The sequence below is a fragment of the Castanea sativa genome, chromosome 6 (assembly GCF_040712315.1).
Source record: "Castanea sativa cultivar Marrone di Chiusa Pesio chromosome 6, ASM4071231v1".
NCBI classification, from domain to species: domain Eukaryota; kingdom Viridiplantae; phylum Streptophyta; class Magnoliopsida; order Fagales; family Fagaceae; genus Castanea; species Castanea sativa.
Genome location: NC_134018.1, coordinates 59,964,083 through 59,991,191, shown reverse-complemented (window position 1 = coordinate 59,991,191; position 27,109 = coordinate 59,964,083). Strand labels below are relative to the sequence as shown.

Sequence of the window (27,109 nt, the reverse complement as noted above, 5' to 3'; positions counted from 1 at the left end):
AATATTTAGAAATAATAAGGGGTTGTGTGACAACGCCACTGGATTGAAAGCTTGCCCTTCTACAATTAGCCACAATCCTGTTGTTAAAAACTTGAATAAAGTTATGTAACTGATTTTCATCCTTTTGGGCATTGTCTTACTTATATTTATCATTGTTGGAATCACATTATATATTCGCTCAAGAGAGAGGATACATGGACACGGACACCCACCCGAATACGGATACAAATACAGGTACAATACGGCGACATGAGCAATTTTAAAAAAATTATAACATGATATGGCCTATAGGACACTAACATAGGTACGACACTAATACGACACATGTATGACACCCTAATAATTTGAACAAAATTGTACATGTTTAAGAGGCAAATTGAATTCAATATGTATAAATAAAAATAACTATAAAAAAAAGCGTTTATTTATCACATTTCCTCTATCAATCCATTAGTTTTTGTCAAAAAGGTGAGAATAGTTCAAAGATACATTTTATCACAAGTTGCATCTTGTTGAGTTGGAAAATTGTCAATATTAATGTTGCTATTGTTCACTACTGACCTCTGGGCCTATTACCACTTCGGTCTACTATAAATATGGATTTGTGGCTAATACCAGAGTTTCAAATCTCAATTAATGCAAGCATGAATTAATTACCAAGAAAGAAGCAAGAAGATACCGTTTTATATAAAGATAAGGAGTTCCTTAAGGCCTCATAATATGATTATATGAATATCCATGAGATTCTGAGTATGAAATTTTTACCATCATCTTAGGGCACCTTTAAGGGATTCTTCCCTATAATAACCGGGTGTGTGTGGGACGAGAGACTGTATTGAAAATAGCAGATACTCAAAAATGTCTGGATACCTTCGTTTGTCCGAAAAGAGAAAAAAACTTTTTATTTTTATTTTTTTGTTATGAAATGTTATGAAGATCATCAACACAAATTCCCTTAGAAAATTTCTGCAAATTTCTTTTATATAGAACCTTATGGAGAATAATCACTCAATTATGAATATAAAGGATATGTAATATAAACCTTAATTAGGATTTTCATGAATAATAAAAGAATAGTTGGATTTTCATGAATAATTAAGGAATGTTTTAAGAGCCCTAGTATACTACTATGATGGCAAGCTAATCTAGCCTAGCCTATCTACACAAATGTCTTTAAGCATCTACGTACAACTAAGCTTACAGGTGTAAATTCAATAATTGTACTTAGCTTATAAAATACGTAGATTTTAAATTATATGTTTATAAATAGATAAATAAATAATACAAACACACACAAGAGCATTAGCATTAGTATTAGCATTGGGAATGTAAAACACCTCCAAAAAGCTATTTTAGATCCACACATTCCTTAAAACTACAATTATCACGGTGGCTATTGCTAAAAAATTTAGGAACTATAAAAGTAGGTTCTTAAATATAAGAATTACTGTAGCTTGATGGTAAAACTAAAATATCACATTTTATTGTTGGGTAGAAGAGAGAGAAATAGATTTTTTAATGTTATTTGATTGTGTAGTTTATATTATTTTATTGAGTTGTATGTAAAAATAAGAAATGGGATGTTGGATGTATTGTAAACTGAGTTAATAAACTAGATAAAATAGATTTTTAGAGTGTAAAATAGGTACTTTTTTAGAAACTCAGATAAAAATGCTCGAGCTAAGTGAAAAACTGTTTAAACTTATCAGTATAAGAATTGAACCAGGTAGCGCTCAATTTTAGGCCAATTGGGGATCCTGTTAACCTTGTTTTCATAAGTAACTTAAATGTTATCAATTTTCATAAAATAATGCCAGTTCCTCCTAAATCTTTGACAAGTTTATGTAATCAAACAAGCTAACAAATTAATTGATATCCAGAATTAGATAGGATTTGGACCCAAACAATGCTACATTGCGTTAGTAATCATGGTAGCTGAACCAATTGACAGCCTAATTTATTGTCTGCCACTTGCCCAGTGCGCGAAAAGAAAGAAAGTTGACATTAATCATATGGACCAAAACACTATTCTTTGCCAAAACTGTAATTTTACACGCGTGAATAGTACAAAAAAATAGTAAGTTTACGTGTAAGTAACAGAAAAACTCTTATAGTATGCCACCTTAGAATTGTGAAAAAAGTGAAATAATTTTTAGTCCTAGAACCACTCTTGTAAACAACCTATCCTTACCTACCTGACCCTTGTCCTGGTATCACTAGCACACAATTATAAATACATTTTGCACATAAAAGAAGAAAAATTGTGTGAAAAGAGGAGAGGGCCGGTCAAAAAAAGGGAAAAAGAAGGGGAAAAAAAGTGAATAATAATTGGATACTTTTTAAACACTGAATGACCGGTCTTCTTGGCTTCCAATGAAATTGCATTATCTAAAACGTGAATTAGACTACAAGCAGTATGGTAGTTAGTGATAGAAGGAGAGACACTGATTAAAGCAATGGTTGTGACTTGTGAGTCTTCTATAACTAATCATACGTGAGAAAAAAAAAAAAGCATTCAAAATAATTGGTGCCTTTTTGACAATCACATGTATGTTGTGTTTGGTAGTGCAGAAACTGAATAGGGAGAAGATGAAAAAATGGAAAAAGGAAATGAAGAGGATAGTGATATTTTTCATTTTGCTAGCGTGAATTATGAGAGAAAAGAAAAGAGGTGATTGAAATTTTTCGTCAAGACCTATATCATTTTTTAATCCAAATTTTTTAAAAAAGGGTGAAAACTTAATAACATTGAAAAGAAATTTCAAAATTTTCCCTAAATCTTCCTATCCTTTCGCTTTTATATCCTAAGGGCTTAATAAGATTTTTTTTTTTGAGAAGAAAGACCTTGAATATCATTAAAGAAAATCAGCCATAATCGGCGAAATAGGAATTTAATTTCCATCTATCTTCCATGCCAAACACGTGGTGGAAAAGTATAAATCTTTCCTATATTCTATTCTTCAAATCTTTTCCATCCTATAGCCCTCTCAACCAAAGTCATAAAAGTATAAATTTGGTATCACAAACCTTTTGAAATAAAATATTTTCATCCCAAATAATTCGGATGTACTGTATATATTTATGGGTAATGTATATATAATGATTAGTTATTAATGGGACCAAAAATTATAATGGTCGCCCGTAATAATTAACCTCCTATATGTATGAAACTTAACGCGTCTTCACAAAAGTTTTATATATAAGAACATGTAGCCCATATTTCTTAAGGTGCTTGAATGAAAAAGTTTCCAAAATCTTGCTAATAAAGAGAGATTAATGTAATTGGCCCGTTTGGTTAGAAGAATGAAAAAATAAGAGAATAAAAAATGGAAAAAGGGATAAACAAGTAAGAAGATAGAAAAGATGTAGTTTTCTCTTATATTTGTTTAATTGAGATGATAGAAAAGTGGATCCAAAACTGATGATAAAAAAAATAGAACGAGAACGAGATCGGCAGAAACATATAAGAACAATAAAGAGGAAAAGTTAGATGAGCACAAAAATAATAGAGGAAAAAGAAACCTAGAACCAGTGAAATTCAAGAAACTGAAAAGTAAAAAGAAGAAAAATACAAAAAAATTGGTTGTAGGTGGGGAATGCATTTTCTCGAGGGAACAAATGCATTTGTGTGATTTGGGCATGTGCTAAATTGGGTAAATAAATCATTTTATTTAATTTAATTTGATGATATAATTAATGTGGGAATAAAAGGTCCAAGATGCGTTTTTGGGCTATGGGCTGTGTCCGAGGATGTTTACCTGTCTGAGGACGGATTGATGGTAATAAGGATGTCAAACTTAAATGCCCACGAGCAAACTACTGCGAAAGAGGTTAATGGAAATAATTCGAGGAGGAGTATCTCCTCGGCTAAGTGAAGTGAGGGTCAGATGGTATGCCATGTTGACTAGAATGATATTTTAGGAGGTCTTGTAGATGAAGATATGTTTCACAAGGGCACAAAGAGCAAAAACGGTTGGGAAATATCTTAGAAAAAGCTGCTATCACTACATTGAATGCTCTGTGCCTAAGTCTTTGATTGCATTAATGAGGAAGTGATATCTGAATAGTGATTTTCAGCCTTACATCTATTACCTAAAGACTTCAGGAAGATACTGATGGGACAAGTGTCCATGTTAGCAGCCTAGATCTACACGTGGAGAGCAAGAATGAAGTGGGGGAGGAAGTATAAGAAAGAAGAAGGTCCTAGAGAAAAGGGGACCAGAGAGAAAATAGAGAAAATACTGTAGACTGACTATCTATACTCAATCTTTAAGAGATAAAAAATATAAGAATTTACTCCTCAACTTTAATATGAGGACAACTTCCTTTTAACAAGCTAACCTATCCTTATTATCTGGTGATATTGGGCCATTGTTGTTACCGTATAAGCTCATTAGAAATAAGATTTCTAACTTATTCTCTATAAATTTATTGTATTGGGCTCTTTGAGTCTTTACTTTTCCTCTTGTAGAGCTTAGGTACAAATTACGACTTTACAATTAGTATTATAAATTTATTTATTAACCACAATACAAAAACAAAGCATAAGAGACGTTTGCCATGGTAATTTGCCCCCAAAAAGGAAAAACCAGTAAAAGAGACCAAGTGAGGATCTGAAATTGGGATTTCAGAATGTCAAAGAAAATACTCCAAGAATTCACTATTGCAAATAGGCACCAGGTACTGGGACGAGGATTAATTGAGTTCTGCAGGAAATGGTTTTATTGGGATAATTGAAGTCAACAAATTCAACCTCCTAATGCGCTGCATATAAACCAATTGCAAGTGCAATATTAATTTACTCATAACCTCTTAGGTTACTGCACAAAATTTGACCTCCTGTTGCACTACAACAAGTCTGTCATTGCGCAATTAGTGTGTCCCCTAATGCACGACCCAAGTCGGTGCTTTATTTTTTATGCGTGAAAAGATGCCTTAATTAATGCGCCGGACGAAAAGTCAAGTCTAATTCCTTCCTCGGTTCCCCCCAAATGCACGTTCAGTTTAGTCGTCCTTCTCCACTAATATAGAATTATACATTACAAGACCAAGACCAAGAAAGTCCTCTCCAAAAATACACGGCCAATTAGTCATATGCACCTAAAGGTCAATTTGTCAAGAAAACAATTGAGAGGACACCAAACATCATAAAATAACCCATGAGTTTACTCTTGCCAATCATGCTTGAGAAAATAAAATCAAATGCATTCAACAGATCAGTAGTACCTTTTCGCCAATCACACGTATTTTGTGTTTTGGTCCATACGAGAGGGAGTGTGTTATTCATAATATTTTTATAATACTTTTAAAAGAATTCATAATTTAAATTATTTTTTTGCTATCTATAACAATCAATAACAAACCATTTAAAATTTGCTGTAAAAGTGTTGTGAAAATATTGTGGACATAACATTTTATGTATGAAAAAAGGGTGGTTAAAAAATAAAGAGGAAAATGTGATTATTTATTACTAGGTAAAATACTATTTTAGCCTCTAAACTTTAAAAAGTTTTTTTTTTTTTTTTTTTTCATTCTTAAACTTTGTAAATAATTTTACCAATAGTTTATAAACAAAAAGAGGGATGAAAAAATTAATTTTTTTAATAGTTTATGGATAAAAAAACAAAGTTTTGGTAAATATTTTTCAATATATGTTGGAGACAGAGTTCAATACAGTAATATACTATCATTATTATTATTATTTAAGGATTGATCTGACTATCATTTACTTACAAAATTTTTACTTAACTCTCTCAAAAAAGAAAAAAAAAACAAAAAAACAAAATCATTACTCTCGTAGACAATAATTTTCAAAAATGACAAATCACAAATCCATTGAAAATGATGATGACGACGCTGATCTCAAAAGTGTTTCTCCGAGAGGATAGAGCTTGTTAATTAATCTAGCATGAGTCTACGAGGAAATCAAAACATACAAATCAAGAAATAATGACACAGGGATAACATTTCTCAACTTCTTTACCTAAAAAATTCTTAATTTAAATCAAACCTAAAAAAGAGAGAAGAAGAAAAAAAAGTAACCACAGGGAAAACATTTCTTGTCAAAGATGAAAATGAAATTCTATTTGTCTGTGTCTGTTCTCAAGTTACCCTCTCCTAATGCACGGGAAGTTGGTCACGACCAATAGTCTTTCTCTATAATGCTTGACCAAGCCTCTTCACCCAAATAACTACACACACCAAAAAAAAAAAAAAAAAAAAATTTATTCATCACATTTTCTCTATCAAACCACTAGCTTTTGTGAAAATGGTGACATTTTTCAGTTTTATCAAAAGCAGAGTTCAGAGATACAGTTTATCACAGGTTGCTTGTTGTGGAGTTGGAAAATTTTAGCTCATTACTAATGTTGCTATTGTTCACTACTGACCTCTAGGCCTAATACCACTTTGGTCTATAAATACGGAGTAGTGGGTGAAACCATAGTTTCAAATCCCTTTTAATTTCTCTCAAAAAAAAAAATCCCTTTTAATGCATATGCATGAATTAATTACCAAGCCCAAGAAAAGAAGCAAGAAGATATTATTTTATGTAAAGACAAGAAATTTCTTAAAGCTATATAATATTCATGAGATCTTCATCATTTTGGGACCACCTTTAAGGGATTACTTTCTATAATAATCTGGTATCTATGAGACAAATTGCATATACCCATGGAAATAATCAGATACTCGTAGATGTCTAGACACCCTTATTTGTCCAAAAAAAAACAAAAGTCTTTTGTAGTTATGAAATGTTACGAAGATCAACAACACAAACTCCCTTAGAAATTTCTCCAAATTTCTTTTATATAGAACCTTATGGAGAATAAGCACTCAATTATGAATATAAAGGATATATAGAACCTCCTACTTGTATTACCACAATTTTTCTTTCCAAATTCTTCTTTGTCAACTAAATTTTTTAATTTAAAATTTTCATATTTTTGTTTTTTGTGGTTTCATATTCAATAAAAACTAAAAAGAATCTCAAAGTCGATGCAAGAGCTAAACTTGCTTATGAAATTTTTTGAAGGTGTAAGTCATAGAAGTAAAAAGCCTAATGACTTCAAAGTTTATGGTGAGCAACTCAGCATCCCCTCCACTTAATGATTAGTGGTGATGTTGCTATGTCCATAGATGCAAGTGCATTGGATACGCATTTACGTAAAACTAAGCTTGCAGGTATTAATTCAATAATTGTACTTAAGCTTATAAAATATGAAGATTTTAAATTATATGTTTATAAACATATAAATAAATACATAATTATATACAAACACACACACAGCAAAAAAAAAAAAAAAACAAACACACACAGCCACTTTAAGCCGAGTAGAAGACCGTTTAATTGTTGAGTATAATAATTGAGTCAAATAACGCTCAATTTTAGGTAGACTGGGGATCCTGTTAATTAACCTTATTTTAAGTAAATTAAATGTTATCAATTTTAATAAAATAATGCCACATGGTAATGATGAACCCTTAGTTCCTCCTAAATCTTTGACAAGTTGATGGAACCAAACAAGCTAACAAATTGATTGATATAAAAAATTAGATAGGATTTGGACCCAAGCAATGCCATGTTAAGTTAGTAATCATGGTTTAACTAGCCAAACCAATTGAAAGCCTAATTAATTGTCTGCCACTTGCAAGTGTGTGAAAAGAAGAAAAGTTGACATTAATCAGATAGTCCAAAACACTATTCTTTAGTGAAAAAACATAAACTATTTCACAATTTTTTTGCCAAAACTGTAATATGATAGAGTGTAAGTAGTAGAGAAAAAAATAGTAAGTCTATATATAAGTGATAGGAAAACTCTTATAATTTGCAACGTTAAAATTGTGGGAAAAAAAAAGTAAAATAGTTTTTAGTCTTAGAACCAATCGTGCAAACAACCTATTCTTACCTACCTACCCCTTGTCCTGTTATCACCGCAGTACTATTATAAATACATTTTGCACATAAAAGAAGAAAAGTTGTGTGAAAAGAAGAGGGGCCGGTCAAAAAACAGAAAAAGAAAAAGGAGAAAATGAGAGGAAAAAAAGTGTACCTACTTTTTTTATTGTATATTATTCGATACTTTTTAACACTAAACAACCAATCTTCCAATGAAATTGCATTCTCTAAAAGGTGGTCAGACTACAAGTCAAGCAATATGGTAGTTAGTGACAGAAGGAGAGACAAGCGAAGGCCCCTAAATGAAAGAAGGATCCACTCTATATATTATCAGAATATACTCATATGTATCTATGTTAATTAATGTGCAGAAATTTTATTTAAGGTCCCCTTCACCTGGAAATAAATAAATAAAGGACATTCACTTGGCAATAAATAAATAAAGGATAAAATTTAGGTACAGTACCTTAGGTGCTGTTCTTTAAGTTTCTCTTTTAAGATTCAGTCATGTAGCTACTTAACTAAAAAATACACTTTCATCTTATGAGAAAAAATTCACATGGTTGAATCTTAAGAGGGAAGCTTAAGAAACAACATCTAAATACTGTACTTAATTCTTGCCCATAAATAAATAATGTTCTTTATTGACAAATAGAATGCACTCTCTATATGTTTCACATTGACAAATTTTTATGAAGCCCTAGAATTTTAATCAATAAAAATCATTTTAAAAAACAATCCTTCTTTAAACGTTCTGCACTCTATTAACGCACTTTATTCTATTTGCAATACTTTTAGAGTGCAAATTTCCTATCTCCCAAACACAAAAAAGTTGAATAGAGTCAATAAACTCTTTCTTTCTCTCTCTATTATAGTTCTCTAGACAAAGTCGTTACTAAAATCCAACATTATAACTTTAAAAAAATTATTTTAAAAAATTAAATAAATATTATTATAAGCAAAAATCGCTTTTAAAGTTGTCACTTTAAGCCTCAAAAATACATTAATTCGTTCATAGTGACTGCCCCATTCCTGTTGACATGTTCCAAGTAATTTGCAATTAATTTCCTTAGTATGGTCTTCATGGAAAAGTAAGCAATAGTTTAATATTGTTTCTAATCACTTCAATTTATTAGTACGGTCTGTATGGAAAAGTAAGCAATAACTTGGGTTTCGCCAACTTCATCTGGTAAATGAGGTTTTTGAGTTAATATATATCCGTGAATATTTTTAGATCACATAACGATTTAATTGTCACGTGATCATTTTAGTTGACTTAATGGTGATATGATAAAAGCAGTAAAGCACACCTAGATAACAACCAAACATGTAATTAATTAAGAAGATTCCTCAAAATATATCTAACCAAAAATTTAGCCAATTAAATATTCCAATCCCTTCTATAAATACCTCTCAATCCATTTGAAATCATTCATCCACTACTCCAACCATAGTGTAAAAGTTCATCCTTCATCCACCAACATAATGACATCCCTTTCAAACAAACCACTCTTCAATCAATTCATTTCATCTCTAGTCTTCTTCCTTCTTATTGTCGTCATCCTTGATTTCGTTTGTTCATCCACTGCTTCTGTTTCCTCTATAACTTCTCCTTTCGTTTACACTAACAATAAGATTAAGGTAGCAGAAGAAAGAAAGGAAGCAAGGGCCCTTCTAAAATGGAAAAACAACCTTCACAGTAAAAGCCAGTCTTTCTTATCCTCTTGGGCTGGAAGCAATCCTTGCAATTGGATCGGAATATATTGCGACATGTCTGGAAGTATCACCCAACTAAATCTTTCAAGTCACAGTTTGAAAGGTACACTTCACAATCTAAGCTTTCAATCCTTCCCCAATCTACTTAGTGTTGACCTTTCTTACAACTCACTATTTGGAACCATCCCCTCAAATATTGCTCACCTCTCAAAACTCTCAGTTCTAAACCTTTCATATAATCAATTCACTGGGAGAATTCCTTTCGAAATAGGCCGATTGACAAGTCTCCACATCTTTGACCTTGCCGACAATCGTATTAGTGGCCTTATCCCTCAAGAATTAGGAGGGTTAACTTCTTTGAGTGAATTTGATTTATCATCAAATAATCTCATAGGTACCATCCCTGCTTCTCTTGAAAACTTAAGCAACCTAACAACTCTATATCTACATGAGAACCAACTTTCTGGTTCCATCCCTCAAGAATTTGGAATGCTAAGTTCTCTGACTGGCCTTAAGTTATCAACAAACAGTCTCACAGGTACCATCCCTGCTTCTCTTGGAAACATAAGCAACCTAACCACTCTACATCTTCATGCGAACCAACTTTCTGGTTCCATCCCTCAAGAATTAGGGATGTTAAGTTCTCTTAATGACCTTAGGTTATCATTCAACAATCTCACGGGTACTATCCCCGATTCTCTTGGAAACTTAAGAAACCTAACCACTCTATATCTAAGTAAGAACCAACTTTCTGGTTTCATCCCTCATGAATTAGGAATGTTAAGTTCTCTTACTGACCTTGGGCTATCAATAAACAGTCTCACAGGTACCATCCCTGCTTCTCTTGGAAACTTAAGCAACCTAACTATTCTATATCTTTATGAGAACCAACTTTCTGGTTCCATCCCTCAAGAATTAGGAATGCTAAGTTCTCTGATTGGCCTTAGTTTATCAACAAACAATCTCACAGGTACCATCCCTGTTTCTCTTGGAAACTTAAGCAACCTAACTGTTCTATATCTTCAGAAGAACCAACTTTTTGGTTCTATCCCTCAAGAATTAGGAATGCTAAGTTTTCTGAGTGAGCTTGATTTATCAGCAAACAATCTCATGAGTGTCATTCCTACCTCTCTTGGAAACTTAAGCAACCTAAACAAGCTATATCTTCAGAAGAACCATCTCTTTGGTGCCATCCCTGCTTCTCTTGGAAATTTAAGCAACCTAACTATTCTATATCTTTATGAGAACCAACTTTCTGGTTTCATCCCTCATGAATTAGGAATGTTAAGTTCTCTTACTGACCTTGGGCTATCAATAAACAGTCTCACAGGTACCATCCCTGCTTCTCTTGGAAACTTAAGCAACCTAACTATTCTATATCTTTATGAGAACCAACTTTCTGGTTCCATCCCTCAAGAATTAGGAATGCTAAGTTCTCTGATTGGCCTTGGTTTATCAGCAAACAATCTCATGAGTGTCATTCCTACCTCTCTTGGAAACTTAAGCAACCTAAACAAGCTATATCTTCAGAAGAACCATCTCTTTGGTGCCATCCCTGCTTCTCTTGGAAATTTAAGCAACCTAGCTATTCTATGTCTTTATGAGAACCAACTTTCTGGTTCCATCCCTCAAGAATTAGGAATGCTAAGTTTTTTGAGTGAGCTTGATTTATCAGCAAACAATCTCATGAGTGTCATTCCTACCTCTCTTGGAAACTTAAGCAACCTAAACAAGCTATATCTTCAGAAGAACCATCTCTTTTGTGCCATCCCTGCTTCTCTTGGAAATTTAAGCAACCTAACTATTCTACATCTTTATGAGAACCAACTTTCTAGTTCCATCCCTCAGGAATTAGGAATGTTAAGTTCTCTGACTGACCTTGAGTTATCAACAAACAATCTCACAGGTACCATCCCTGTTTCTCTTGGAAACTTAAGCAACCTAACTGTTCTATATCTTCAGAAAAACCAACTTTTTGGTTCTATCCCTCAAGAATTAGGAATGATAAGTTCTTTGACTGGCCTTGACTTATCAAAAAACAATCTCACAGGTATCATCCCTGTTTCTCTTGGAAACTTAAGCAACCTAAACAAGCTATATCTTCAGAAGAACCATCTCTTTGGTGCCATCCCTGCTTCTCTTGGAAATTTAAGCAACCTAGCTATTCTATGTCTTTATGAGAACCAACTTTCTGGTTCCATCCCTCAAGAATTAGGAATGCTAAGTTCTCTGACTGACCTTGAGTTATCAACAAACAATCTCACAGGTACCATCCCTGTTTCTCTTGGAAACTTAAGCAACCTAAACACTCTATATCTTTATGAGAACCAACTTTCTGGTTCTATCCCTCGAGAATTGGGAATGCTAAGTTCTCTGATTGAGCTTGAGTTATCATTTAACAATCTTACAAGTGTCATCCCTGCTTCTTTCAGAAACTTAAGCAAACTAAGTTTTCTATATCTGAGTTCCAACAAACTTTCTGGCTCCTTCCCTCAAGAATTTGGAATGGTAAGTTCTTGAGTAATCTTAAAGTTATTATTTTACAATTTCATAGCTATAATTCTTGCTTCTATAGGAAACTTAACTAAACTCGCTTGTTTTAGATTGTTCACTAATAAGTTAAGCTAACTCATTTCATTTGAGCAGAACAATTTTACTCAATTGAAGGAGTTCGAAGTATCTAATAATCTATTCACTGGTCACTTACCTGACAATGTGTGCCATGGTGGATTGCTTGAGAAGTTCCTTGCAATCAATAATCATTTTATTGGTTCAATACCAAAATCCTTGAGCAACTGCAGTAGCCTCATCAGAGTCCGACTTGATGGAAATCAACTTATTGGAAATATAGGAGAAAGTTTTGGGGTACACCCACGCTTAATATATATGGATTTGAGTTATAATAAACTTTATGGTCAGCTTTCAACTAATTGGGGGCGATGTCAAAACTTAACAAGCCTTAAAATCTCTAACAATGATATTTCAGGTAGATTACCTCCTGAGCTTGGAGAAGCAATTCAATTACATGTACTGAACCTCTCCTCAAATAAGATACATGGAGAAATCCCAAAGGAATTAGGTAAGCTGACATTTTTGTTTGACCTTTATCTAGATAATAACAAATTTTCTGGTCACATCCCTTACAATTTCGGGATGCTGTCAAATCTAGAGCGTCTTAATCTTGCCAAAAATAGTCTAAGTGGCCTTATTCCTAACCTAGGGAATTGTAAAAAACTTTTTGTCTTGAATTTGAGCAACAATCACTTAAGCAAATATATCCCACTTCAGATTGGCAATTTACAGTATCTCCAAAATCTTGATCTTAGCAAAAATTTTCTAATAGGAGAGATACCACAACAACTTGGAGATTTGAAAGTATTAGAAATCTTGAATCTTTCCCACAATGCACTCTCTGGGAATATTCCGTCCACTTTTAACCAATTGTTAGGCTTGACATCTGTTGATTTGTCCTACAATCAATTGAGGGGTCCTATTCCGGATATTAAAGTATTTCATGAGGCTCCAGTGGAAGCATTTAGAAATAACAAGGGCTTGTGTGGCAATGCTACTGGTTTAAAGGTTTGCCTCTCTGCATATAGCCACAATCTTCATGTAAAAAAGGGATATAATGTTACGACACTAATTTTTGCCCTTTTGGGCATTGTCTTTCTTATATTTATCATTGTTGGAATTACATTAGCCGTGTGCTTTAGAAAGACGAAGACAAAAAATAAGCCAAAAGAAGAAGAACATCAAGATATGTTTTCTGTGTGGAGCTATGATGGGAAAATGGTTTATGAAAACATTGTTGAAGCAACAGAGGATTTTGATTACAAGCATTGTATTGGTGTTGGGGGGTATGGATTTGTTTATAAAGCTGAGTTACCAACAGGTCAAGTTGTTGCTGTAAAGAAACTTCATCCACTCTCAGAAGACAGTGTGGCCATTATAAAAGCTTTCACCAATGAGATACATAGTCTAACTGAAATACGACATCGCAACATTGTGAGGCTTCATGGTTTTTGCTCACATCCACGATACTTGCTTTTAGTTTATGAGTTCTTGGAAGGAGGGAGCCTAGAAAAGATACTAAACAATGATGAATTAGCACTGGACTTTGATTGGGCTAAGAGGGTAAATGTTGTCAAAGGTGTGGCAAATGCTTTGTCTTATATGCATCATGAATGCTCACATCCAATAATTCATCGTGACATATCAAGCAAGAATGTTCTACTAGATTTGGAATTTGAAGCTCATGTCTCTGACTTTGGCACATCTAAGATTATGAGTTCTGACACTTCTTATTGGACTTCATTTGCTGGCACCATTGGGTATGCCGCTCCAGGTATGTTATTTAAGTATTACATGGACTTATTGACTCCACTTTTATTAGCAACAATCACATCATCTATATCCGTGTTGTGACTTTTGTTGTGTCTCTAATCTTATTAAATGTTATTTCGTTGGCATTGTTTGCCTTTTATAATTGGCAAAATTTTACCTCCAAATCGGTTTAAAGGAAACTTCCTTCGACCCACTATGTGGCAAATAAAGAGACCATCCTTATGTACTTTTAGTCACATGACTATTTATATCAATTACATGACTTATTTAAATAATACATGTGAATAGTCTTATAAATCGTCACATAATGAATTAGAGGATATTCCTTCAAAGTAGGAAAATGTTGCCCTTTAAAATCTGTTTAACAACAGAATGTTTTGTACGGTTGTCCTTGCTTGAGCTAGTAGGTTTGATTAATAATTAGAGTACTTTGTTGATTTAGGGGTGAAAATTTTATTTTCACTATCAACTTGATCGGCACTTAGAAAAAAAAAAAAAAAAAAAAACACAAGATTGGAGGTAACAACCCTTAATAATTTATACGATCACCTCCTTTATTTGGGATCATAATCACAATTACAAAAATAAGGTTCATTTTAATTTCAGTTTTTAAGATTTTAACTTTTTAAAATAGTTTTTTTTTTATTTATGGGAATTTTCCATAGTTAATTGTGCATGAATACATCCAATTAATTCGTAGTTGTAGAAGAATCACGTTTTACAGAGACAGCTTCACTTTTCAACTATTTAATTCTTTCAAACTAGATTTAATTATTTGGTGAAAAATTTAAATAGAAAGTTTGCTTCCACTACCATGTAATAGAATAGGATTACCTATTTCTTATTTGTCCTTCAAAATTTTCGCAGAATTCAATACCTTTAGTTGCCTCCTCCACCTAATTCCAAAAGAAATTACTATACGAGTAGAAATGTTATTAAAACTTGCTTCTACAAAGTGAAAGCATAGTAAAACACTAATAATTTACTTTCAGAAAACGCATACACGATGGAAGTAAGTGAAAAGTGTGATGTTTATAGTTTTGGAGTAGTCACATTGGAAGTAATTATGGGAAGGCATCCGGGTGATTTGATCTCATCATTTCTATCATCATCATCCCATGATGTGCTCCTAGAAGATGTGTTGGATCAACGGCTTGTGCTACCTACAAGGCAAGTTGCGGAGAAGGTGGTTTTAGTGGCCAAGATAGCATTGGCTTGCTTGCACAACAATCCACAATCTCGTCCAACAATGCAACATGTTTATCAGAAGCTATCAAATTGGAAATCCCCGCTCACAAAGCCTTTGGGCATGATCACATTAAGGGAACTCATCGATCTCTCGACAATCTGAGTTAAGCTTCACAAGTGTACAACTATACATATTTTCATGTATGCTATATCTTGTTTGTGTACATTCAACCCTTACGTATAGTTTTAAATACTTATAAAGAGAAAACTTTAAAAACCCCAATTCTTATGACAGTTCATCTCCTGCACAGTAGTTGGCGTCAATTTTGAATCTCTACTCTCCTCTATGATGCTCAGCCGCCAACATCTTCAGCTACTTCAATGTTAACCTAGACCTATATAAGCCCAACGAAGCTGATTTCTTTCTCTTTCTTCAACTTCTTCACTTTTGTGGTCCTAAAGCTCTCAAGGTGCAATAAACCAAGTTGGTCAAGGTAAATCAGAACATTTCTTCGAACTTATCCGGGTATGTTTATTGGGTTCCTTCTATTTATACTTCTTATTGATTTTGTTTATTTGAGATTATTTTTATTTGAGTTGTCGAGAAATTAGAGGGTGAGAAGGGGAAAAAATGGAGGCTTACTTGTTGCTTATTATGTTGTTCTTTGTATGTCAACATGGACTAGTCACCCCAATTTTGTGAAAAGATTCATACTAGATTGTACTATTCTCCAAAATCCGCCTCGTGTGTCAACAAAACAAAACAAAGATTTTAGACATTGCTCTTTCCACTGTTCTGAAGGTCTTCCTCGTTGGCACTACACATTTGTATAAGGTTATCAGATTCAAGAGCATTATTTCTTCTCAAGAGACCCCATCTGCTATTGCAACAGCCGACAGGTATCTTCACACTTGCTTCGAACAGAAGAAAGAATTTTCTGTTTCGATCAGTCGGCTGGTAATGAATCAATATGCAAGGAAATTTTCATCCATGGGAATGACATGGAAGAAGCTCAAATGGTAAGGCCAAGGAAGCAGGTGAGACTCAACTATAAAGGGGAACCTTTATAGTGTATTGGGATATTATTAAGTATGGTAGGATGTATTGAAAATAAGTAAAATGCTGATGTGACAATCTCTTATTGAATAGTGTAAAATATGGGTTTTACACTCTGTTCTTACAAAATTTGGACTCTAACTTAAATAGGTAGCGATAGAATTACCAACTTGCTTTGATTAAGATCCTTTTACAGACTAGGTAGTTTTCTTTACCAAGACTTTTTTCATATAGAAGAAGAAGAATTCTAAGAGGTTATACAACCGATGTTAGAATAATTAAACACATAACATGCAATTTGTATTCAACTTCTCCTTGTTTTGGGAATAACCTTGAACCTTGTATTGTGAGTATAAACTTTGTATTTGTGTGAGACTAAGTTTGGGTGTATTGGAGTTTGGATTTTGAGATGATATGACTCTACACCATTTTGTATACTCTATGTTGTTAGTGAAATTTTTTATTGTTGCTGTCCATGGACATAGGCCAAATACTGAACCATGTAAATCTTTTTATGTTCTCTTTTGTTCGTTTGTATCTATATGTTTTTTTATTTTAGTTCTCTTTGTTCCTATCATTTAATTTCGATATCTTTCTAAAGCCCATATTCTACAATCAGTTTTTTTGTTGGAATGCTATCTAAAGGTCTTTTCCTACAACGAATTGATAATGTAGGTTTTGTTATTACAATTAATTAGATAATGTCCCACGTGATGCGCAGACTACTTTACAATTTAGAGTTTATCTCTCTCTCACTTAGCCTCTTCTTTAGGACCATGTATTAGGCTTTCTTCTCCTTGTGTCTAGCTTTAAGCCACATTCATGGGGTATGGCAATGCCTGATTTATGTTTCATGTACCTTGTTGGGCCACACCTATGGATGTAGGCATGTATTCTTTATCTTTCTTGTACCTTGCTTGAGCCATGTTCCTTGGGTATGAAAATCTCTGATTTACTTTTTTCGTACCTTGCTGGGCCATACCCTTGGAACGTTGGTGATGTCTGCTTTGCTTTTCTACTTTGTGTGTATGCATTGTGCATGATGTATGTGTGTGTGTGCGCGTGCGCGCTTGTTTATTGATGATTGTGCACTTTGTATGATGGACTCCCATGGTTAGGAGAGTGTCCTTCTCATAATTGTGGGTGCTCTTGACCTTGTGGTGTAGGTATTCACTCAAGGCAACTATCGTTAGGGCATATTCATGCCATATTGTGTGTGTGATCATCGCAGTATGATTGTCTTGATCCATCTCAGCTAGTGACATCAGTTTCCCAGTGTATGCGACACGCGTCAACATGTTGATGTGTGCTGTATACATAGGCTCAAAACCCTGCCGGTGCATCATAGCGCACCAAACGCAAAACATTGCCAGATTTTCGCCGTGAAAATGGGGCATGTTTATTCAGCTTATAAACTTGTATAGTTGTTCCTATATGAATATATATGTTAGCATATATTACAAATTTGTATAAACTTAAGAAGTAGTACATGTACCACAACCAAAAGATTGTGTGGTAAGTTGAATTACCTGGTGAAAGTAGAATATAACTCTGATATTTTACTTTCAGAGCATGCATATACAATGGAAGTAAGTGAAAAGTGTGATGTTTATAGCGTGGCGTTAGAAGTAATTATTGGAAGGCATCCGGGTGATTTGATCTCATCATTTCTATCATCGTCATTTTCATTATCGTCTCATGATGTGCATTAGCATTAGCATGCTTACACACCAGTCCACAATCTCGTCCCACCATGCAACAAGTTTATTATAAGCTATTAAATTGGAAATCTCCTCTCACAAAGCCTTTGCGCATGATCACATTAAGAGAGCTCATTGATCTCGGGAATTTGAATGAAGCTTCATAAGTGTTTACATATCTCATGTATGGTATTTTGCTTATATACATTCCATCCTCATGTAAAGTTTTAAATACTTATAAGGCCAATACTTCAAAAACCACAATTCGCATGACTATTCATCTTCGGCAGCTTCATTGTTCATCTTCGACCCATCCAAGCCTCCATCTAACTCTCGGAGCCTCCATGCCTCTTGACCAAAGCTCTTCAACCCGAATGAAAGCCGAGCTCTTTCTCTTTTTTTGTGGTCCTAAAGGTCTCAAGTGAGGGAAACATATTTGGTCAAGGTCAATCAGAACACTGGCTTCAAACTTATCATGGTATGTTCTTTGGGTTCCTTCTATTTTATTACAGTTCTTATTGATTATGTTTATTTGAGATATTGTATCAAGTTCTAGAGAATCTCAAGTGTCTCTCTCTGACAATGTCGTAGGTATCTTCACACTTGCTTCATTGTTTCTGACCACACAACTCATTGACAGGACAGGAATAAAAACAGGACTTCCCCTCTCCTTGTTCTACTCTCCAAAAGATGCCTAAAGTAATTCGTTTAGGCCTACGGCAATGTAAAATGGGATTCCGTACATCTAGACAATTATGCATTGAAACTTTCCTCCAATCGGAATGAAATGAAAGAAACTCAAAAGCTAAGGCCAAGGAATGCAAAACTGAACTACAACAATGGGGAGCCTTAATTTAAATAGGCAGCAATGGAGGGAAGAGGTTCACTTGTGGAGGCATGGGAAGCATTGAGATCCTTTTACGGCCCAGGTAGTTTTTTCTATATATATTTTAAGCTCAAGAATTGTAACAAGTTTTACAATAGATGTTTGGGGTGCAGGTGAATGAAGCCTGAGAAGATTGGAATACAAAAACACTAGGAGCATGCAATTTGTATCCAAGTTCATGAAAAATGATTTGCTATTTTTAAAAACAAAAATTTGTATGAAACACATGGCTAGACTTGGACAAGCTATTAAGACAAACTTAAATGCCCTGGCTTTTTTTTTTTTTTTAATTTTTAATGAATGGGCGGTATGAAATTGTCAAAAATTTTCTTTTGTCCAAAAAGTCTTAGAATTTGGATGATAGAATTTTATGTGTAGAACTCTCACGTAACTTCCCAACAACTAGCAACATTTTTTTAACCTACAAAACGATTTTTAAAGAAAAAAAAAATTAAATCCCATCTTTAAATGTAAATCTTTTACTTCTGTCAATTCCTGCCATGAGATTGTAGCCAGACATTTATTCCAGGTTTGGTTGTTGTATTCGTGTTTTTGACCTTGTGTAGTTTTTCTTCAATTGGATTTTTTTTACTTATGGCCTCAAGAAGCATTCATGGTGAATTGTTTGTTTGTTTTTGACCTTGGATTAGATTTAAGGATGAAGTCTTGGGAAAAGAGGTGGATACTTAAAAACCATAATTCCAAAATTAATAATTACTAAAGGATGCATTTTGCGTTTGAGCGTAATAGGACGCATTTTGCTTGTATGGGCATATTTGGAGTTACTTTGGGATTATGTGCATTTAGTTCATTTGTTTGTCCTCTAATTTGGTTTTAAGACCATCTTTGAATGCTTTTAAAGCCTATTGGCATATTTCGAAATAACTTGAACGTGGGTCTTTTGGTTAGGCTCATTTTTGATTTGGCATTTGAAACATTTGTGGCTTGAGAGAAGTCTTTATAAGGTGTACAAGAATTTGATTAAATTTGGTGATCAAAAAATTTCTCCATTGTGGAGAATGGTTGTAGAGTTAGGCAATATTTGTAATTTTTTTTTTCTGGATCAAGGAGAAATTCGTTAATTAACTTGTCTAGAAGATTGCATGGCGGAATTTGAGTTATGGTGAAGATTTATTAGATTTTGTGTTGTATTCATATTTTGAATATTTGGGGTTTGCAATTTGAGATAACCCATAGGGGCTGTGATGAAGGTGACACAGGATTTTTTTGCTTTTCAGGTTTGATTGATTCGAGTTAAGTTGGAGTTTTGTCAAATTTTGGCTTTACCATTCATGCGGGGCTTTAGTTTCAAGCCTATATTAAATGCATATCATTGTGTGTACAGCAGCCCATCCGTCTTTGTTCACTTTGGTCTCCTCTTGATTAATATATATATATATATATATATATCTGATGCTCTTATTTGGTTTGTGTGGCTAGTCTAACAATTTGGGTGTAGCAGAAATTGTAAAGGAATGGAGTGGCAAAATGCGAGTGGGAGAGATCTCTTTGAAGAGGGCTGTGTGAAGGAGGCTGTGCAGCAATTTTAGAGAAGCGAAAACTTCTTGTTTTAGGTGCAGTCTCGAGCTTTGTATTCAGCCTTGTGCTTTGTAGAGAGAGAGAGAGTGCTTCTGTTAGGTTCTAAATATTTAGGATAAATGTTTAGATTCTAAATTTGTGTAAGTTGGCAAACCAAGAACAAAAAAAAAAAAAGAGTCTAATTTAGGTGTTAGACATTACTCAAGATTGTTCAAGTCAAGATTCAACAGTTAAACTGCAAAAAGAAGAGTTCAGATTCTGTGAAGCTCAACTGATCAAAAGAAAGGTTCAACCGATCGAAAGTCCTTGTGTGCTGCAAATTCAAGATAAAAGAGTCTGTGGATCAGAGTTGGACGTGGTCATGGGAGTAAGTTCTACATGAGATAGCTTTAGATTTTAGGGAGAAAATCTATTGTAAACTTCCATTCTATCATAGTGAATTTGTTTACCTTGAGGATAGTTAGGTTAAATCCTCCCCAGGTTTTTTACCTTGAAACTGTTAGTTTCATTGGTTTTCCTGGGTCATCATATTATTGTCTTCTTTACTTTTTCGCACTTAGTAATATGATTGCATGAGTTTAACCTAGATCTGAAAAATCAATCTAAGTCGCTACTTGGTTAATTAATTAGGTTAAACGAATTTGATTTATAAGGGTCTAAACAAACAAACAAGTGGTATTAGAGAGAGTTCACTTTGATTGGATTAACGTCCTGAGTGAGATCCTTGATCCCTGCTATCATGGATAATTTTAAGTGTCTTACAGCTTTTGGTTGTGATAATTTGAATAAAAAGGACTTACGACAACTCAAGTTTTTGTATAAAGTTTTGAAAATAATTTATACTACAATTTTACCTTTTTTTGTTTTTTTGTTTTTATTTAAAATTTGGTTATTGGTATAGCCATACTTTTGAATTATGGTTTTGCTTTTAAATAATAATAATAATAACAACAACAACTTTGAAGTTTTTTTTTTTTTTTTTTAATTTATAGCCGTAGAAGTATTAATGTTGTAAAGGTTAAGTAAAAAATTGAAAAAGGTTCCCAAAAAACATCCATAAATTCCACACAATATTTCTATTGTCATTGGTTATGATTTATACAAATAAAAATTTTATAATGTTTTAATGTACATAAGGATATGCACAAGAACTATCATTTGAGTGCATATTTGGGGCCAAAAGTCTTATATCTCAACTAGTTTGCACTTCCTAATTGAGCATCATAGATAATTTTCATAATAAAAGGATTTGGAAATTATAAAAGAAAAATGTTCCTACATATCAGCAATTCCACAAATATATAATCATCTGAAATTTTTGGTACATGCAACTTAATGAAATAATAAAGCTAGAAAAATAGAGGGATAATAAAAAATTAATTAAAAAAATCCTAATCCACTTAAACCATTTCATGCCTTTGAGAAGTTTTATGGGGGGTAGAACCCATTTTTGGCACCAAGCATTCTGGCATATATATATCAGTCAAGTAACTTTTTCAACTGATACTATGCTTCCTTCATAACAGGTTCCATTGATGGAACAACAGCAAAGGTTGCACAACGTAATCATTCCTCAACTGCTTCATTTTGTAGTCTTTTTTAGACCTTGGTTTAAACTTAAAAGTGGAAGATATTATGTTTCCATTAGCATTGCTTTCAAATTCTTGTTTTGAACAAAATATCGTATTCCTAAAAAGAAAAATATTGCTTTAAAAAACAAATGAAAAATATAGGAAAGATTTTTTCTTAGTCATGGACAAAGATTTTGTAGCTCAGTAACATTAAAAAAAAAGCATAAAAACAAAAAAACAAAATATTCAACATCATTTGACGACTTATGTAAAAACAAGGGACCTGTTTGAAGCATTTGGGGACCAAATTTTATATCCCTCATTTGTAGACCATGGGCAAACTAATGGGCCGGGTGTGGCTAAACCATATATGGATCAAGTCCACTCAATGACTGCTTAATTAAAAACTCAACCGCCTAAAGGGCCCAAATCCAATTGACTCACTTTTCTGCTATGATCCTACAGGTTGAACTCTATTCTCCCTATCAGATTATCTCAGCAACACAGACTGCATTCTTTCCTTCCAGTTCCAGATACACTCATCACGTGTAATGCTTTAATCCCTCTTAAAATCCTACGTTATCACAGGACCCATTATTACTGCTAATGTTGTTTGTAATTGCTAGGACACTCACTTTTTTGATTCATAATATTCTGCAGAAACTGGGGGGGGGTGTAATAGTAGAGAACTTTGTTGTTACTGCCGGGTGCTTTTGGCATCAATGAAACACTCCCATTCATGGGTAGCCAGTTGCTTGATGCTTGTGTTGTTGCTGGAAATTAATAGCATAAATTTGTTGGCAAAATTTTAGACAACACGCTTCTAAGGCAAGGCTGGAAGTACAACAGTAACATCCTATTGTAGAAGTGAGATGGAAATCCTTTACTATAAAGTTAAATTGGGCTGCTGTTGGTATAATGCAGGATTTTTGTAATGCGTAAGGCTGGGTGTGCTATGTGCTCTAGAAGAGCTTGCTTATTAGGTATGGCTGAAGCAACTGCGCGCATTTTGTGCTATTCAAGCTATTTCCTTTGCTCTTAAAACTGGGATCCTAGAGGCTTTTTTGGAAACTGATGTGCAACATGTGCTGAAAGCTCTGCAGATGCCCAAACTAGATTTGTCAAGTATGGTTATATATAGTGCATGTTGTGCTTATGTGATATGGAAGTAAATTAAAATTAAAATTAATTACGTTCATTTTGTGGATCTAAACACATTGATGGAGGGATTTAATAAAAAATTTGAAGGAGTAATCTTAGTTCTAAAAACGGAAATTAAATTTAAAAAAGTAAACTTACGGCTTTCAAAGACTAATATCTTCATTGATGAGCATTGAGCAAATTTAGAGTGGAAGAGATATGGATCAAACTCAGATCTCCTACTCTAATACTATGTTAAATTACTGATTATTCCCAAAGCTCATGTTAAATTACCATTGTCCTAAAAGCTTAAAATTATTGAGATATGATAAATTTAATAATTTAATCACATACTTCTAACGGAGGAGGTCGGATTTTAAAAGATGTTGCGCGAATGCAATAGTGCCTTAACCATGGGAAAGAAACTTCTTAGCTCTGATCTTTCCAAAGATGAAAATGAAATTCGGCAATAGTGTCATCATCTCTAATGCACCACAATTTGGAAAGTTGAAAATTAGTCCATTCAGCAAGGATATTGCCAAATGCATAGATGTGTGTTGTGAAAGTGTTGTCATAACACTATATCATGAGATACCCTCTCATCCAACTAAGTCTTTTACTCATATTTGTCAAATGATGCTTTCCCCTGATGCAGGGGAAGCTGGTCACAGCGAAGTAGTGGAATATTTACGTTTGAAATGGTTTGCTTTCCCCTAATGCCTATATACTCATATTTAAATTCACAATTTGCTAACATCTTATACTTTTAGAGCAATCAGTTATTTATCATTAACTACTCAATTGGAACCCTTACAAACCTACACACACAAAACAAGAGCTCATAAAGTGATTAGAAAACTATGTGCAAAACCATATTTGTAATAAACATATGATTGTTGTATAAATACTATAACTCAGCATCCCAAGTTAAAAATCCTAGCTACACCCCTGCACTAAAGAAAACAGACAAAACTGCCAATCCAAATTCCACTTAAGCAAATGAAAATTGATTCTCATCTAAGCATCTTGAATATAAATTTTGAAAAATCTCATTAATAGAGAGTTCCCTGGAATTACAATTTACAGATAGAAACTTAAAATGGTCACTCAGGACATTTGCACAACTAAATGTATTGATCTACCTTTTTCCATGTTGTGACAAACAGTGGCACTTACCACTGCTACTCTTGAGATTAAAGGATCATTAACTACAAGTCCAGATCCCATAATCTTTGGCTGTGTTTGGTAGGAATGATGTAAAAGTTGGGGGGGGGGGGGGAGGGCGGAAGCATGGGAAGGATGAAAAACACAAAGGAAATATTTCAATTTCCCTTTATCAAAAAAAAAATTCCCGTTACAAGTCTCTAGTAAACCTTTATGAAGGATGTAAAAGTGAAGGATGAAAATAATCTTTTGTGAAATTTTTATTATATTCTTATTCAAATTTTTTATTTTTGATAAATATATCCATATTCAAAATTGTCTCTGGTTAAGCTTAAATTTCTATTATATCATTATTTGAAATTATCTTTGTCAAGCTTAAATTTCTATTTAATTTAAAAAAAAAAAATTATCTTCAGTAATCTTTATTGAGCTATTTAGGTTTAGGCATAATATTATCTCTCCTTTCATCCCAACATTGTAAGAGTAGTCATAAAAAAAAATTTTAAAAAAAAATTGTAGGAGTTAAAAATTGGTATGCCTAAGTGAAGAATGCCAATCCATCCCCCTCTACCTCCTTCCATTTATACCAAACTAGTGAAATGACAATCCATCTTACATTTTCTATTCATTCTTCCATTCTCATTCTTTTCCTCCTAGTAAATGCACTCTTGGAAAAATGTTGAAGCAGCATCAAATCAATACGTGCTTATATATATAAGCAACTCACAATCCATGAGACTTAAACTCCTAAACTTACCTATTAGGACACCACCCCATTCTTACAAGGGCAGAGGTGCCTTTTAACCCAAAGGACACAGTCATAATTTGGTTATAACTAATACAAGAAACTACCTACACCATATCAATAGATGCACCTAGTTTTGATACATTTAGGTTCTATTAAAAGTTACTTACTATTATACACGTTTAACAGCATAAATCAACTGAAATCTAAGGGAAAAACAGAAGTATGAAACCTTGTAAGAAAAATTATTCTGCCTAAGGAGCATAAATGATTCAGGGCAAGATTTCTACTTATATTCACCTGTCTGACATGATAAACAGCAGCTTTCTGCTGATTGGTTTCCCTTAGTCTTTCAATAGACTGAAACTTCCCTTCCAAACATTCTTCATGCATAACCATCAGTTTATAGGCTACCTGCATAGTTAGAGAAAGTGCACAAACCCCAACACTCAATAGTAAATATTACCCTCATATTCAAATGAATAAGCAGAGACCTATTTTAGACATGCTTTGCACAGAAAATTGATGACATGCTTTGCATAGAAAATTGATAACATGCTTGCATACCAAAAACAATGGGCCAATGCCCCTAGTGTAGACATGTTTGACGCAAAACAAAAGTTCCTAGCCTAAAATTCACTTTGGAAGTTAATAAAAGTAAACCAAGGATTACATCAAAACCCGCAACGTCAATAATGACTCTAATATCAGGTGTAAAACAGCCCAACAACTCTTAACCAATGGAAGATTACCGTGAACCCTAAGATTCTCACCAAACAAACAATTGAGAAAAGCTTAACAACCATCAACTATGGTGATCTCCTAATATCAGGGCCACCAAAAAAAAAAGGAAAAGATTGAGTGCTGCACCAACCTGACTAAGGTCTTAAAAAATATGGTTTCTTTACCACTTTATAGACAATACAATAAGACTGACATCTGAAGTCAAATTGCATAACATGAAAAAAAAAATCCTGAAAATTTATAAAACATGATATACTAATTGAATGTACTAACAAAACTCCATTATCACATACAATTATGAACTCTGCCAATTCAAGGTTGAATAATTTAGAGAGTGCATACCTCCTCAATGTTGCCATCCTCAACATAAGTAATAAGAGACTTGAGAAAAAGCTCGTCAAGTATAGCTTCTAAATCATCAATATATGGAGGCCCTGGTGGGGAAAAAACCAATTTTATCAGTAAAAGAATTGAAACAACAGTTCAATTGTGAAATCCACAACAATGGGGATTAAAGGTTCCCTACCTACATCTTAAACAAAATAAACAGCAATTACATTCACAATAAAGTACAAGAGTCAATAAAATGAATGATTAAATTACTTAGATCTTAAAGCCCAATCAAATACCAAACCCCCCATCAATCTTAGATTTCTTGAGGAAGTTCATATCATAGAATCCTTATCAATCCCTACTTTGCTTTGCAAAATCAAGTTTCCTATCCAGACAAGCAAATTACCTTAAAAAAAATCCATTTTCACTACAAAACTTACTACATTATATAGATTAAAAAAGATCCATTAGTTAATAAAACTAAACTAAACCTCCAATTTCCCATGTCAAAAAGAAAACCAATTTTGTTAATGTCGACCAAATTTCCAAATCATATCGTATTCTTTTCCAATCATAAATTAGCTAATTCCAACCACACAAAGGCAATCAATAACTAAGAAAAAGACATTTTTAACCCCAAAAAAGGGACCTTTGGAGAGGGTGAACCAGGGGACAATATCATAGCCGACTTAGTGTACGGCCATGGAGTAATTCTGTAGCGCCATTTGGAATCCCCACCAGCAAGAGAGGACTGGGAATATCCCTTCTCTCAATATCGACACCAGGTGACTTGGTGTTAAGAAAAGTGGTGGGTACTGCTAAGAACCCATCTTGGGGAAAGCTAGGGCCCAATTGGGAGGGGCCATATCGCATCACCTCAGTAGCTGGTATAGGTGCCTACTTTTTAGAAGATTTAGATGAAAATGTTGTACCACGTTCGTGGAATGTACATAATCTACGAAAGTACTATTATTAATGAAAGGCAGCCCTGTCACTTTCTCTATCTGCTGTTATGTGTTTTATTCTTATTTATCTAAGTGTTAAACAGAACATCGGTCATACTTGGTTCCTCAGACCACATACCT

The 27,109-nt window shown here is 33.7% G+C and overlaps 1 protein-coding gene and 1 long non-coding RNA gene across 2 annotated transcripts; one reads left to right on the top strand and one right to left on the bottom strand.

The window, feature by feature from the left end:
* Window positions 1–9,382: 9,382 nt before the first annotated feature.
* Window positions 9,383–18,069, top strand: LOC142641535 (uncharacterized). The gene is made up of 8 exons (XM_075815972.1): window positions 9,383–10,007; window positions 10,152–10,711; window positions 10,784–11,045; window positions 11,469–11,666; window positions 11,739–11,974; window positions 12,263–13,958; window positions 14,950–15,213; window positions 17,963–18,069. Exons 1-8 carry the CDS (start codon window positions 9,383–9,385, stop codon window positions 18,067–18,069), a joined length of 3,948 nt encoding a protein of 1,315 aa, XP_075672087.1.
* A 6,948-nt stretch (window positions 18,070–25,017) lies between these two features.
* LOC142638411 (uncharacterized) lies at window positions 25,018–26,834 on the bottom strand. Its single transcript, XR_012845012.1, has 3 exons — window positions 26,674–26,834; window positions 26,034–26,125; window positions 25,018–25,361 (listed from the first exon to the last, which is right to left on the bottom strand). It is a non-coding gene; the product is annotated as an uncharacterized LOC142638411 (long non-coding RNA).
* Between the last annotated feature and the right edge of the window lie 275 nt (window positions 26,835–27,109).